Source organism: Quercus lobata, unplaced genomic scaffold (genome assembly GCF_001633185.2).
Source record: "Quercus lobata isolate SW786 unplaced genomic scaffold, ValleyOak3.0 Primary Assembly Scq3eQI_116, whole genome shotgun sequence".
NCBI lineage: Eukaryota > Viridiplantae > Streptophyta > Magnoliopsida > Fagales > Fagaceae > Quercus > Quercus lobata.
In genome coordinates, this window is record NW_022154792.1 from 43,434 (window position 1) to 58,761 (window position 15,328).

At 35.5% G+C, this 15,328-nt stretch overlaps 1 protein-coding gene across 1 annotated transcript; it reads left to right on the top strand.

The window, feature by feature from the left end:
* The first annotated feature begins 13,495 nt into the window (after positions 1 to 13,495).
* Positions 13,496 to 14,975, top strand: LOC115973386 (zinc finger BED domain-containing protein RICESLEEPER 2-like). The gene is made up of 2 exons (XM_031093646.1): positions 13,496 to 14,570; positions 14,713 to 14,975. Exons 1-2 carry the CDS (start codon positions 13,496 to 13,498, stop codon positions 14,973 to 14,975), a joined length of 1,338 nt encoding a protein of 445 aa, XP_030949506.1.
* Positions 14,976 to 15,328: the final 353 nt, after the last annotated feature.

Sequence of the window (15,328 nt, forward strand, 5' to 3'; positions counted from 1 at the left end):
TTTAAAAAGATGAGGTGGTGGCATTTAATTTACGCAGCGTCCTAAGGAACGCTACAGACAAAATGTCTCTGGCTTGATTTCCAACGTCGTCTGCAACCCTGAGATTAAAGGAGTCTCGAGAAGGCGCACCTCGAACACTGGGACGCCAAAAAGTACCGCGTGATCAAAGACTACGGAAATACCTCTTAATTTGTGGGCCCAGTAAATTCGCAGCCCAGGCCCGTTCAGCATATGGGCCCAGGGACAGAACCAAGGCCTTGCATGGTCCTCGGACTCAAGCCTATGGGGAAACCAAGTACAAAAAATAAACCTTACAAGTTTTGGACAGAACCAAGGCCTTGCATGGTCCTCGGACTCAAGCCTATGGGGAAACCAAGTACAAAAAATAAACCTTACAAGTTTTGGACAGAACCAAGGCCTTGTATGGTCCTCGGACCCAAGCCAATGGGAGAAACCAACTACTTGGATAAAAGGAGGTTTGAATTCCGTAAGATGGGCTACTTGATAAAAAAATGTGTCAGGTTACTCCGTCCACGGCTTAAACACCATAAAAGGTTAAGGCCAACAAAGGTGTAAGGACGGTGGTGGGACACCCCAATATTCAGTAGCCTAAGAGGGCTGTTCATTTGGCGGGTGATATGTCTTCAGATGGTTATTTCTCACACGGCATCAAGCCTTCGGTTCTCTCCTCGGCTAGCATGGGTAAATATTACTTTTCACTGGTCGGCCTTATTGTGCCAAGCACTTCTATTAAAGTTATGGAGTTATGGCAACATCTTTTTATTATTAAGTATCTTGGTCTTAGTCGTCATTGATTTAGATGCGATATTATTGAGCCGAGCAGCACTTGCAAATTTATAAAAACAAAGAGACAGAATATGCGAAATGAAATGACAACAATTTTTTATTAATACGAAAAATCATTACAACGTACAAAGAGGGGCTCAAACAAGCCTATACAAAATGTGAACTGCCTAAGCAACAATAACATCCGTAGTACAGATATGTAAACAGTCAGGCGTCTTTTAAACTCGTCTTCAAAAGTCTCCAATCTCTGCCTCAATGTTGCTCATGTTATGACAAGAACCTTCTTTGGAAAAAGATGAAAGAGAAGGAAATAGTAAGGAAGAAATCAATGAAGAAGATGGAGGAGATGAATGAGGAAGATGGAGGACATGAGTAAAGAAGGAGGAGAAGAAGAGAGAAGAGATGAAAAGAAAGAAAGGGAGCAAAAGAGGGAGAAGAGAAAGCACCAGAATGGATCTGGTGCTGGGAAGACTAGGAAAGGAAGACGGAGAGGGCTACCAGTGAACGAAGAAAGGAAGAAGCAGAGACACTTAGTCCCTGCCTCGGTCCTGACTCCTAACACGCTGGGGCTATACTAGGTGAGCTCATAAGAGAGCGGTTGGTTATGATGATGGGAGTTCTTGACTCAATCACGCCGAAAGTTGGACGTGATGAGTCCCTGCTTCGGATTTTGGCTGAAGGGAAGGTGAGACGAATCTTAAGTCTCCGCCAGCCTTGCCCTGACCGAGCCATTTCGAGCTTTATTAGAACACGATACTTTGAGGAGGGGTATGGTTCCTTCATCATTCGTTATGGTAAACGCATTCTGATTGGGTGTACTACAATGGGGTTAAGTGAACGCTAAGGGAGGCTAGGGGTTTCAGATCTCAGAAGGATGAGAGGGAGTCTGCACGAAAGTGATGGCCTCCTGCTTGCCTTCTTATAGGAAGGGCAAAACGAAGGAAATTAAATTCATTCAGATTTCCAAAAGGAATCTGAAGAATAAAGGTGTGTCCGTTCCACTTCCCCACCTCATCAGATGAGTCGCCGAACGCAAATTAGCCTCGTAAAGGGAAGTCATTAAAGGCGCATCTTGGACAGCCAAACGGCAGGAGTAGATTACGAACGGATTAAAGGGAATACCTGGTAAACTGGCGAGTTTCCTGGACAGGTGGAAAACCGCCCACATTAAATGCAAGGCTGAATTGAATAAAGCCATACTGAAGGCCCGGGTTTACCAAAACCCTCCTTTCCAACCAAGAAGTCGGGTAGCAGGATTTTGAGGGGTTATTGTGGGGCCCGATAATTTAAGGGCCAGGCCCAGTTGCTCTTGGAAAATCCGAAGGCCCAAGCCGAGGAGAGCTGTGGCCCAAGCTCTACAATACAGAGCACAAAACAGTTTTGGGAGGCAGCCGAGGACAGTTCAGTCCTCGGCAGATCCAGAATCCCACCGGAATAAAGGGATAAAACTGGTATAGGAACGAATTTGTAAGGAGATCCAAAATATCTTGGGGGAAGTTATCCTTACTACCCTTCCAGATAAGACTCTGCACCTGACAGAGCCGTACTCTGCAGCTTTATCAACCATCCCCAACAATTCTGGGATTAGACTGATGGGACAAATATCAGTCTTGTAAAGATTGACCCTACACGCGGACGAAGGACAGTTAACGCAGACGAGTATAAAAGAAGAAAGTAAGTAAATCGAAAGGGGGGACTCCCATTCCACCTCCAAAAAAGGGAGACGATCTGGGTGAGAACATCCCAACAACACCTAAGATTACAGAAAAAAAACCCATCGTCGGGTAACCGGGGTAAGACCCTAATGGTCCTCGGATCAAGTCCGAGGAGGCCCATCCCCTAGGATGCGATGCCGTAGGGCTTAAACGTTCAAGCCCAAATCCTTTTTCTACACGAATTCCTCTAAAACCAGGACCGGGCCCCTCCCCATGACCAACGGCTAGCTTTTCAAGCCCACTCTCTACAAATCATATTGTGAGGGATCTTTCATGCGCGAGCCCAACATCCTTATTGGGCCGCCAGAGAATTGTGTCCTTACAATAATGTTTAGTTTATTCTTAGGAATCTTAAATGAATTATTTATTTTTCCCATTCTATCCTTAGATTTGAATGTGAACTACCAAGTCTTTTAAAAAAAAAAATTCCTCTAAATAAATAATGAAAAACAAAATATAAACTATTAATAATTTGTTGAGCAACATACACACGACAGCAAAAGTGAAAAATACCTGGCAATATGGAGGGCCCCCTTCAAACTTTTTTTTTTCCAACACGTGAAACCTAAATAGAATCTTGTTAAAGAATATATCAACAGAGTTGTCTATTTGATTTATGTTATTTTGGTGGAAAAAATATTGATGATTTGTTTTATATTTTATCTTAATTGTTTAAATGATAAGGAAAAAGGATTAAAATTGTCAATTTATAAAAAATACAATTTCCTTTAAGCTTGGGAAATTGGATACCTATCTGTTTTAAAGGTAATCCACATTCCTACTGAGAGGGGTTTAAAGGGAGAATCCAGATTCTCCTAGCATCTGATTCCTTGGCGTAATTTGCAACCAAATATGGGAATTTTTAAACATTCTTGGGAATCCTAAAACATTACCCCGTACCAAACGCCACATTAGAGTATTTTTTTTTAAGAATGAAAGTACAATTCATATTTAGGAGTAGGTGATACTAGTGAGTAGTGCCAATTAGGGCTGTCCAATGGGTTCAGAACCCGACCAAACCAACCGAATCTGATCGACTGGAAGCCTAGTGGGTCTACCCGAATCCCATGATCGGTTGGGTTCGGGTCCTTTTCTAAGAAAACCCGAATATTCGGTTCAGGTAGTAGGTTAAGGGTCTAAAAACCCATATAACCTGACCCGATCGAAAGTTTTAGAGTAAATATATATATATATATATATATATATGTTCTCTGTCTCTCTGTCTGTGTTTACCCGAAATTTTGATATTCCGTTGTTGTGTTCCCTTCTTACCGTCGTTGGCGCCACCCTAGTCGTAAAGTGAATTCCTAGAACCAAACTGTAAGGCCTGTTTGAGCTAAGAAAAGGCGTGTAGGACATGAGAGGTATAAGGTTGGTTAGGGTATGTGTTACGAAATGCAATGGTTGTGAGAAAAACATGATAACTGAGTGTTGAACTTAGGATAGTATGGATAGGTTGTGGAGATCCAACTCCTCTATTAGCTCCAGGACTAGTTGTCCTCCTGATATTGTAAATGAAGAAGATCACGCCATTGAAGAAAATGAATTGATCCCTAATTTTAGTAAATGGAATATTCCTAAAGTTGATACTAAAACTGTTTATAAAACTAGTTTGGTTGAAAGTACTTTTTATTCTGCTTACAAAGCCAGAATTGTTGAACAAATTTTCTCTATTTCAAAAGTTCATGAAAAATGTTGTTTGTTCACTAAAAGAAATATTAATGAATTCCTTGCTGCTAAAAAATTCAGTTATTTGCATATTGGAATGGTTCAAGTTGCTATTAAACCACTTACCCGAAAGGTATTAATGCTTCTGTTCTCATGTGTTTAAGAGATGCTAGATTTAAGATTTTTAAAGATAGCATTCTTGGTATGATTACTGCTTCTATGTATGATGGTCCTGTTTATTTTAACTGTTATCCTGATCTTACTCTTACTTTGGACAATCCTAATATTGTTAAAGCTTTGACATTGAATATTGCTTCATCTGGTTATCACATGGAAGAAGGTAGTAAGCCTTTTGCTTTGATCTATCTCATTTATTATAGACTGATAGGTACTCAAATGAACCCATGTGCTAAGATTCCTAGAGAACCTTTTGGTAAAACCATGTTAATTCAATGTTCAACCCTTGATGCTAAAATTCAATTTCCAAAAATGATTCAATGGCAAGATGTTAAGCTTCCTAATGATTGGTTGTTGGAACAAGAATCCCCTCCTGCTAAACCTGTTTTTGATGAACTTGATCTCACCCATATTCAACAATATCTTAATGGTACTGTTAAAATAAGTTTTCAAAACAATCCACCTTTGAGGATCAACAAAGGAAGACATTCCTTTGCTGGATCGAGGATCAACGAAGGAAGACATTCCTTTGCTAGATCTGAAAGTATTTCAAAAAGAGATCAAGAGATCAATGATTTTTTGAAAAAGAATTTGGAAAAACCCTCTGATTTAAAGCTAAAAGGAGTTTCTAGTGGTAATTCACAAGTTAGCACTCCTTTTTATTCTACTAAAGTTGAATCTTTCTCTCTTCATGGCAATGTTGCTGTTGATGATGAAGAAGACTTTGTATCTATTACTCCATTAGACTTTAATTCTCCTCCCATTGAAAATCCTCCTGTTTACCAAAATCAATTAAGAGTTTTGACTATTTTAAATGATGATTTTGAGATTGATTGGGATTCTTTGTACAATGAGTTTATGCTTTAAAAAAACAGACCTAAAAGAAAATATTTCCAAAATAATTTTGCTCAGTCTAAAAAAGACTGTGTTAAGAGAAAATGGTTGGAAAAGATGAATCAATTGAAAAGACTTATTTTGTTTTTTGATTTTCTTGAAAACCATTATGTTTCAGAAGATGAAGTTTCAATACAACATTTAAATGTGATAAAAAAATCAAATTTTGTTAAAGCAGATAAAACCATTATCAAGTCTACTCATCCTCCTCTTGAAACAATTTTGATAACTACTAAGAAGGATGAAGTGACAAAAGAGGAAATGAAGGCCTCTCCTTTCATAATTGCTGATGATCAAACTCCCATTGTTAGTCTTATAGAACAAAACAATTTTACTAATCAATCTTTGCATATTATTGGTCAATAGCTTGACTGTATTGAAGAAAATATTGTTGAAAAACCTGTTTCTGAAAAATCTGTTTCTGTTAAAACTAAGAAACCTTTGATTGATTTACCCAGTCAAAGAGAAAAAGTTATGTTTAAAACTTCTCAGTCCAAGACTCTTGAAATCGTTGAAAAAATGCTTTCTGATTTAAAAGTTAAAACTAAGGGTACTTCTACAAGTTCTCCAGCTGCTCGAACTATTTCTAAAAAATAAATTGTTTCTGAAGAAAATACAGATTCTGATACTATTTCTTCTATTTCTGCAAAAAGAATCTTTGATGATGATTTACCAGAAATTAAAAGATTTGTTGGAAACTCCAAACCCATGTCTTTTACTAAAAACTAGTATTGAAAACCCACTCCTCCGGATATGCAGTTTGAAGAGAGATCTTTTCAAATACAGTTTTCTATTTTTACTGATAAGCTTTATGAATGGAATATTGATAGTTTGTCTGAACAAGAAATCATTAATAAAATGAGTCATATGTCTATGGTTGGTATTGCTTATCAAAATAACCATGATCTTGATTAACCTGAAATTGTTAATTTACTTGTTACTGGTTTTTCTGGTACTCTTCGTGGATGGTGGGATTCATATATCACTGAAGAATCCAGAGAGTCTGTTAAACATGTTGTTAAAAAGAATGATGAAGGTTTACCTATTTTTGATAAAAGTATTGGTCATGGTATTCCTGATGGTGTTAATACCTTGATCTATACTATTCTCAAACATTTTGTTGGTACTCCATCCAATATTTCATCTCGTGTTTCTGATTATTTTTGAATAATTTGAGTTGTCCTACTATGTCTGATTACAGATGGTATCAAGATGTTTTTACTTCCAGAGTGATGCTCCAGAAAGATTGTCATAAGCCTTATTGGAAAGAAAAGTTTATTGACAGTCTACCTCTTATCTTTGCTCATAAGGTAAAACAAGAATTAATGGGTAAAAATGATTCTATTGATTATGATAATTTAACCTATGGTGATATTTTCAATACTATTAAAAAACTTGGTATCAATATGTGTAATGATGAAAAATTGTTAAGACACCAATTAAAAAATAAAAGGAAAACTAAATATGAAATCGAAAATTTCTATGAATAATATGGTTTGCCTCCTATTGCTCATTCCAGGCAAAAAGGTAAAAAATATAATAAAAGCCATAAAAAATATAAAAAAATACAGAAATAACTTTGTTAAACCTAATGATTTCTATGCCAAGAAGAAAAATGTTTCTTAAAAATATGTTAAACAAAGATCAGGTAAAGGTAAATGTTTTAACTATGGTAAACCTGGACACTTCAGTAAAGACTGTAAAGAAAAACCTGGTAAGTTAAAAAACAAATTTAACATGTTAAATATTGATGATAAAGAGTAAGAAGAATTATTCAGAATCCTTGAATCAAACAACTCGTCTGATTCTTTGGAAGATGATTTTTCTTCTTCATCTGATTCTTGCTATCAATCTACTGATGATTCTTCTAATTCTCCTAATATTAAAATTGGTTGTAGAGATTCTTGTTGCAATGTTGTTAAAATTGTTAATGCCCTCACTAAGAGTGAAGAAGATGAAAAATTAATAATTCAATTAATAAATCAAATTCAAAACCCTGAATTGCAAAAAGAATATTTGGATAGGTTTAAGAAAAATTTGATAAGAGATGAAACTAGTAAAAAACCAAAATCTACTATAAGCTTTGAAGAAATTTTGGAAAGATTTAATAAAAAGAAATCCAAAAAATTAACTGTTAATGATTTTCAACATGAAATTAATTAAACAAGAGATAAATGAATTAAAACATGAATTTAAAAGCATGAAAAGTGATAAAAATATGAAAAGTGATAAAAATAATCTCAAACAAGAATTGATAATGCTAAAAATTGATAAAAATCTTAATAAATCTGATAATGAACAAGATAAACAAGATGAGCACAACGATGGAGCTGAATCCAGTCAACGGGCTCTTCTTTCTGATAGAGGTATTGTTGATAATTCTCAATTTAATCTTGTTAATAAATCGCTTCCTCAAAAATGGTTTACAAAAGTTAAAATTGTTGTTTCTTCTGATTATCATTTCACTGTTGTTGCTATGATTGATTTTGGTGCGGATATGAACTGTATCCAAGAAGGATTGATTCCTTCAAAATATTTTGAAAAATCTACTGAAAAATTGGTTTCTGCTAATGGTTCATAAATGAAGATCAAATATGAATTGGATAATGCTCATGTTTGCCATGATAATGTCTGTTTCAAGATTCCTTATGTTCTTGTTAAAAATATGACTGATAAAGTGATTCTCGGTCAGCCATTTATTAATGCTTTGTATCCCTTTCTTGTTGAACATGATGGAATTACTACTGATCCATTTGGACAGAAAATAAAATTCAAATTTGCTTCAAAGTTTGAAATTGATGTTGATACTTTAACTTTGATTCATGCTAAAATCAAACATCTCAATTTCCTTCAGCAAAAAGTAAAATACAAAAAAATTGCTGAACAAATTTCTGATTAACTGTTGTAATCCAAAATTGATAATTTTCAGAAAATGTTGATTGATGATGTTTGCTCTGATGTTCCTAATGCTTTTTGGCATAGGAAGAAGCATATTGTTGACTTGCCTTATGTTAAAGATTTTGATGAGAAAAACATCCCCACTAAAGCTCGTCCTATTCAGATGAATGCTGAAACTGTTAAATTTTGTAAAAAAGAAATCCATGATTTGTTAGAGAAAAAATTGATTAGGAATAGTAAGTCTCCTTGGTCTTGTTCTGCTTTTTATGTCCAGAAAAATGCTGAGATTGAAAGAGGAACCCCTCGGTTGGTAATTAACTATAAACCTTTAAATAAGGTTTTGGAATGGATTAGGTATCCTATTCCCGATAAAAATGACCTTGTTCATAGGTTGAGTGAAGCTGTAGTGTTTTCCAAGTTTGACATGAAATCTGGGTTCTGGCAAATTTAGATTAGTGAGCATGATAGATACAAAACAACTTTTACCACTCCTTTTGGACATTATGAGTGGAATGTTATGCCATTTGGTCTTAAGAATGCCCCAAGTGAGTTTCAAAACATCATGAATGACATTTTTAACTCCTTCAGTTATTTCACCATTGTTTATATTGATGATGTTCTTGTTTACTCTAACTCCATTGCTGAACACTGGAAACATTTGCATTCGTTTCTAGATACCATAAAAAGAAATGGTCTTGTTGTCTCTGCTAAGAAAATCAAGTTGTTTCAAACAAAAGTTCGTTTCCTTGGGTATGACATCTCTGAAGGACAAATTCGTCCTATTGATAGAGCCATTCAATTTGCTGATAAATTTCCTGATGTTATCACTGATAAAACACAACTCCAAAGATTTCTGGGGTCATTAAATTATGTTGCTGATTTCTACAAGGATATGAGGAAACAATGCAAACCTTTTTTTGACCGGCTAAAAACTAATCCCCTTCCTTGGTCTGATGTTCATACTTCCCTTGTTAAAAAAATCAAATCTCATGTTAAGACATTGCCTTGTCTTGGTATTCCTACTGTTGGTGCTTTCAAAATTGTTGAAATCGATGCCTCTGACATTGGTTATGGTGGTATTCTGAAACAAAGAGTTTCTACTGGGTCACCTGAACAAATTGTTCGTTTCTATTCAGGGATTTGGAATAATGCACAGCTAAATTATAGTACTATTAAAAAAGAATTTTTATCTATAGTACTATGTATTTCAAAATTTCAAAGTGATTTGTTAAACCAAAAGTTTTTGTTACGTATTGATTGCAAAAGTGCTAAATATGTTATTGAAAAAGATGTTGAAAATATTGCTTCAAAACATATTTTTGCTAGATGGCAAGCTATTTTAAGCGTTTTTTATTTTGATATTGAATATATTAAAGGATCTCAAAAAACTATCCCTGATTTCCTTACCCGTGAATTTCTACAGTGTCACAATGGCAAGTAGAAGACCCAAAGATAATCATCCTGCTGAAACCTCCAAACAAATTGTTAAAAAAGAACTTGATTCTCCCCTTGAAATTACTAATCGTTTCACCACCCTAGGAACCATCCCTAGGCCCAATTACTCCACTGTTCTTGCCTCGTCCTATGACCCTTATGCCATAACCCCTGTTAACCAGCCTATTAAAATTGCTTTTCCCAAAAATTCCTATAACCCTCAATACATCAAAAAAAAAAAAAAAAAAAAAAATTCCAATACTTGTTTTATATTGAACCCAACAGAGTCTCCATTTCTGATCCCCTCAAACTTGCTAAAAGTTATTTCCCTCCAATGTTTCACTGGATTCCTGAGCACAGATAAAAGAATTTAAATTATTATTCTGATCTTCTACGTCATGAAAAATCTATTATTATTAACACCATATCTGACAGAGTTGATACCTTCAAAATTATTTACCATAGTGTTTACTTGGTCAATTTTATTTCTGAAGAAAAATGGGGCTCTTCCCTTACTTCTACCAGGACAATGCCAAGTTCCCCCATTCCCTATTCATATTATGATTATATTACTGCTTGGTCGAGATTCATGCTGCACCAGAATGAAAACATGTCTCATTCCTAGTTTGTTAACTTTGACAAAAGTTTTATTGGTTATTTGCTTCTTTGGTTCAACTGTTGGTGGACCTAATTTGGCCCTATTGCTGAAATATTTCCTGAGCCATTGCTTAATGCTTTCGAATGTTTCAAGAAATGTTACCGGTGTGATGCTTATGGAGCTAAATTCCCTGCTTTGCTTCACTTTGTTAAAAAACATAAAATACCTTGGATATTAAAATGGCAATATGAAAAAGAAGGTGATGTTCTCTCAAGACATTGGTATGTAAAATGGTGGGGCAAATTTCCTCACACTCAATGTATTATTACTACTATTTCCAGAGAATTTTCATCTACTGCTGCTCTACCCATTGCCAAGGATCATTCCCCAGTTCAAACCCCGGCCCTTACTGATGCTCCCTCTTCTTCTTCCATCAAGAATGCTAAGCCTCCAGCAAAGAATAAGAGCTCCCCTATTGACAATCTGAGAAAAAATCTTGATGCTCTTTTGGCTTTACTCAAATGGGTAGAAGAAGCTGTTGCCAATTAAGAAGAATCCGATGCCTCTTCTGAGGAATTTGTTGCTCACAACCCTTATTTCCCATATGACCATGAGCTGTTTGGACATGATGAAGATAACACTCCAGATCTTCAAGAAGATTGATCTTATTTGTTTGGCCTGCATAAAGGCCAAAAATGCTACAATGTTTACTTACTGGTGAAATTTCACTGTTGTTTTCCACTACTGATGATAATGTTCTAAAAAGAAGATTCTCCATGATTCCCGCGACTTTTAGTCACACCAAGATTGCTTTCAGCAAACCATTACTGTTAACTTTTACTGTTCACAAGTATTGTTCACTCAAAATTTTGCCTATTTAAGGAGGGTTGTCCCTTATGTTTGGAACAAGTTTTACTTAAGTTTTGCTTCAGAATTTCCTTTCCTTAGAACTCCTTCTTTAGGAAGCCTTCTGAGAAAGAGAATTCCTTGTTTTTGCTACTACTACTACCTTGTTCACTACAATCCTTATAACTCCACAAACCTTGTAACTAGGACTAGTTCAAGCTTTGTAATTGTCAACCTGTTCTGAGATCTTGTATTAACTACTACTACTGCTGTAAGTGTTTTGTACTACTTTCAATAAATAAGTATTTTCAGTCTTATGTTCATCATACTATTTGTTGCTACCGCCACCTTGGACGGATTACCACTATACCGGACGGTTCTAAATTGCTTTCATTTACTTTGAACTATTGCTTTCATTTATTTTGATATATACTGCTTGACTGGTTCTACCGCCTTATTATTGTTCTAACTTATTGCTTTACTTCATTTACGTTAAATCATTTTGATATATACTGCTTGGCTGGTTCTACCGCCTTATTATTGTTCTAACTTATTCATTTACATTACTTTCACTATTGTTCTAACTTATTTATTTACATTACTTTCACTATATTTAACTGTGCTTCCGCCATCAGCTGTGCGTCTTTCCCCCTTTATGGTATCAGAGTCACTCTTTTCTGGCCGGTGATAGTGTGGTTGTGTTCATTTACATTACTTTCACTATATTTAACTGTGCTTCCACCATCAATTGTGCGTCTTTCCCCTATATATATATATCTTAGTTCTTTTGAGGTGAGCACTTGAGACTGAGGATGAAAAGACTAAAGCACTGTCAAATTGAGAACTACACGCATCTAGAGCCTTACACGCAAAAGAAAAAATCAAATCAGCAAAGTAAAAATCAAATCACCAGAAGTTCAGAATGGCTAAAATTGAAATGGAAATCAGCCTTCCACAGTTCCACACGTAAGCCTCAGTCTTCACTCTTCAATCCCATCTCAGACTTCTCCTTGTTCTCAATATCTCATTCTCTCATAAATCAAAATCTCACTCTCAATCTCAGTCTCCGTTCTCTCTACTCTCAATCTCAAGTCTCTCTAGTCTCAACCCTTCACTCCATACCCTCCACAATCCACACCCCTTTCCAAACCTTAGCTGTTGCCGCCGCTGCCTCATCACCACACTCATGGCTTCACCTCACTTTCCACCATGGGTTAAGCCTTCTCATGCTCATGGATAAGCTTTTTAGTCTCAAGACTCTCAGGTATATTTTCTTCCTTTTTCATTTATCTTTTTCTCTATTTTGAGATATGAGTTTTTCATCTTGTTCAATTTATTGAAAACTTAAAGATCATAGTTGTGAGAAATTGCTTAGCCGTATTGCCATAGAGTTGCATGTGCTTGATTCCACTTCGAAACATTGTATCCAATGTAGTCACTCTCTTTGGTCTTTGTACTTTTCTGTTTGATTTAAAGATTAGGGGACCAAAACAAACCAAGTGATTGGATTCAAACATGAAACCCTAATTGTCTTGATTTGATTTGTTAGGTCAAAGATGAACCCCTAATTTGAGTGTGCTCGTTTGTGTTCTTTTTCTTCATTTTTATCCTGTGTAGTGGTCCTGTTTGTATTTGCCCAATTTCATTCCTTGTTTTGTTTTTTATTTATTTTTAATGAGAATATACTTCTATCTTCATTGTAAAAATTAAAAAAAACAAAAGATGAATCCCTAATTTTAAAAGATGAAATCCTAACACATTTTCATTTTGTTTATTTGATTGTATGTTATTGCTAATTTATTTGATTCATTTTGTTTTCCTAATTTAAAAAATTGAAACCCCAATTTTACACAGGAGTTGAAATTTGTTCAAGTAGGCTACTCTTTTTGCTTCCTCTTCAAGGTTGAATCCCTAATAGCTAAGGATTCTCTAAGGTATCATTTATCTTTAGTTGTTTCTCTTTTAACTTGTTGTTGTTTGTTTGTTACTTTGTTGTTGTCTTTGTTGCTGCTTTGACCTATTGTTGTTGTTGTGTCACTTGAGTGTGTTCTTGTTACTGGGTTAGTAGTATCATTGTTATGGTAGTTTGCTAATGCATAAATTTGATTTTTTTCAGTTATGGAACCCTCTAGTGATGCACCCCCTTCCCAAACAACACCTACTGCCCAAGCTGAACCTACTACCACTCCAACTAATGCTGAGGTTCCTTGACTTCCACCTAAAGGTAAAGGCAAGGTGTGTAATAATAGGAAAAAGTCTATTGCTTTGGACCATTTTGAAAAAAAATAGATATTGGTGAGGGTCATTTTAAGGCTGTTTGCAATTATTGTCAAAAAACTTATCTAGTTGATAGTAAGGGGCATGGTACTGCTAATTTATTGAATCATACGCCAGTTTGTGTTAAGAACCCTAATAGAGATGCACTTAAAGGGCAACAAACGTTAGCGTTTGAACCCAAATGGATGGGGAGGAAGGGTTTCAGCTTATACCAATAGCCTTTACTGTTGAGGCTTCTAGAAAGGCACTCGCTAAAATGGTTATAATAGATGAGTTTCCTTTTAGGTTTGTTGAAGGGTATGAGTTTCAAAGATATTCGACAACCGTACAACCTAAGTTACGAATTAGGGGTATCCCATCTTGTCAAACTTTGGCTAGAGATGTGATTGGCATTTATGGTGTTGAGAGAGAGAAACTAAATGGCGCCTTGAAGGGTCATAGGGTGTGTCTTACTACGGATACATGGACTATTATTCAAAATCTGAATTATATGTCCCTTACATTTCATTTTGTTGATGATGATTGGAAGTTGCATAAGAGAATTCTAAATTTTTGTCAAGTTGAAGACCATAAGGGGAAGACTATAGGTAGAAAGATTGAAATGTGTTTGTGTGAGTGGGGTATTAATGGCATATTCATTTTAACAATGAACAATGCTAACTCAACTGGTGCCACCATTAAGTTTTTGCAAACTATAACTAAAGATTGGAAGGGGACTGTTTTAGAACATGAGTTCTTACACATGAGGTGTTGTGCACATATCCTAAATCTAATTATGGGGGATGGTTTGAGAGAAATTGATGCATCCATTGCGAAGGTGCATGAAGCTATGAGGTATGTGAAGTCCTCACCAAATAGGAATCAAACTTTTATGAGTTTTATTGAGAGATTAGGTATTGAGTCTAAGTCTCTTCTTTGTTTAGATGTACCAACAGGGTGGAACTCTACCTATCTCATGTTAGAAACGGTAGAAAAATTTGAGAAAGCATTCATACAAATGGACTTTGAAAATGATAGTTATTCTTCATACTTTATGAACAAGGAGAATAGTTGTGGTATGGGATCTCCTAGTGGTATTGATTTCCAAAATTTTAGGACATTTGTGGGTTTTTTGAAGCTTTTTTACAATGCAACGAAAAAGTTTTCAGGTTCTTTGTTTGTTATTGCAAACACCTTTTTTGATGAGATGTTTGTCATTCAAGAGAATATTGCCTATTTAAGTAAATATCAAAACTACCTCTTGAAAAACATGGCAAGTAAAATGGAATCTAAGTTTGATAAGTATTGGGGGAAAGGGGATAAAATTAATTATTTTTTTGTATGTGGCTGTGGTTCTTGATCCAAGAAAAAAGTTGAGGTTTTTGAATTTTTCTTTCTCTAAAATTTATGGGAATGAAGTGGTTGATGAGATGATTGAATTGGTGAGGGGTACCTTGGTCAAGTTGTGTGATTATTACTCTTGTGTTGATTTACCAAATGTACAAGTACTAAGTGGGAGTGAGGGGACACACATAGAAGGTGAGTCAATTGGTTGTAGCAATCCATATGCGATGGTTAATTCTAGGTTTGAGCGTTGCTTGGAGGTTGAGCAGTTCATAGGGTGTAGCAATGAGATCAACAAATATTTGGTTGAAAATTGTGAAAGTAGAAGGGGGATGTGAAATTTGAGATATTGGGGTGGTGGAAGGCCAATTCAAATAGGTATCAAGTGCTGTCCAAATTGGCTAAAGATGTGTTGGCTGTACCTGTTTCTACTGTTGCTTCTAAGTCAGCATTTAGTACCAAAAGACGCATACTTGATCCATTTTTGAGTTCACTCTCTCTACTCATGGTTCAAAATCTTGTTTGTACACAAGATTGGCTTTAAGCCTTGGTTCCAATTTCTTTTCGCAAATCAAGGAATGAGTTTGAGGCCTTGGAAGATGAATTTTATGATTTAGGTAATATTTTAACTTCCAAACTTTTTGTCTATTAAGTGCTAATAAATGTGTCTTATTCAAATGAAATTTAATCT

What these genes read in the sequence shown, in the direction of transcription:
- LOC115973386 (XM_031093646.1), top strand. Translation starts at nt 13,496, where the DNA reads ATGGATGGGGAGGAAGGGTTTCAGCTTATACCAATAGCCTTTACTGTT. An exon ending in CCTCTTGAAAAACATGGCAA is followed by an intron (nt 14,571 to 14,712) that starts GTAAAATGGAAT and finishes ATGGGAATGAAG; the next exon opens with TGGTTGATGAGATGATTGAA.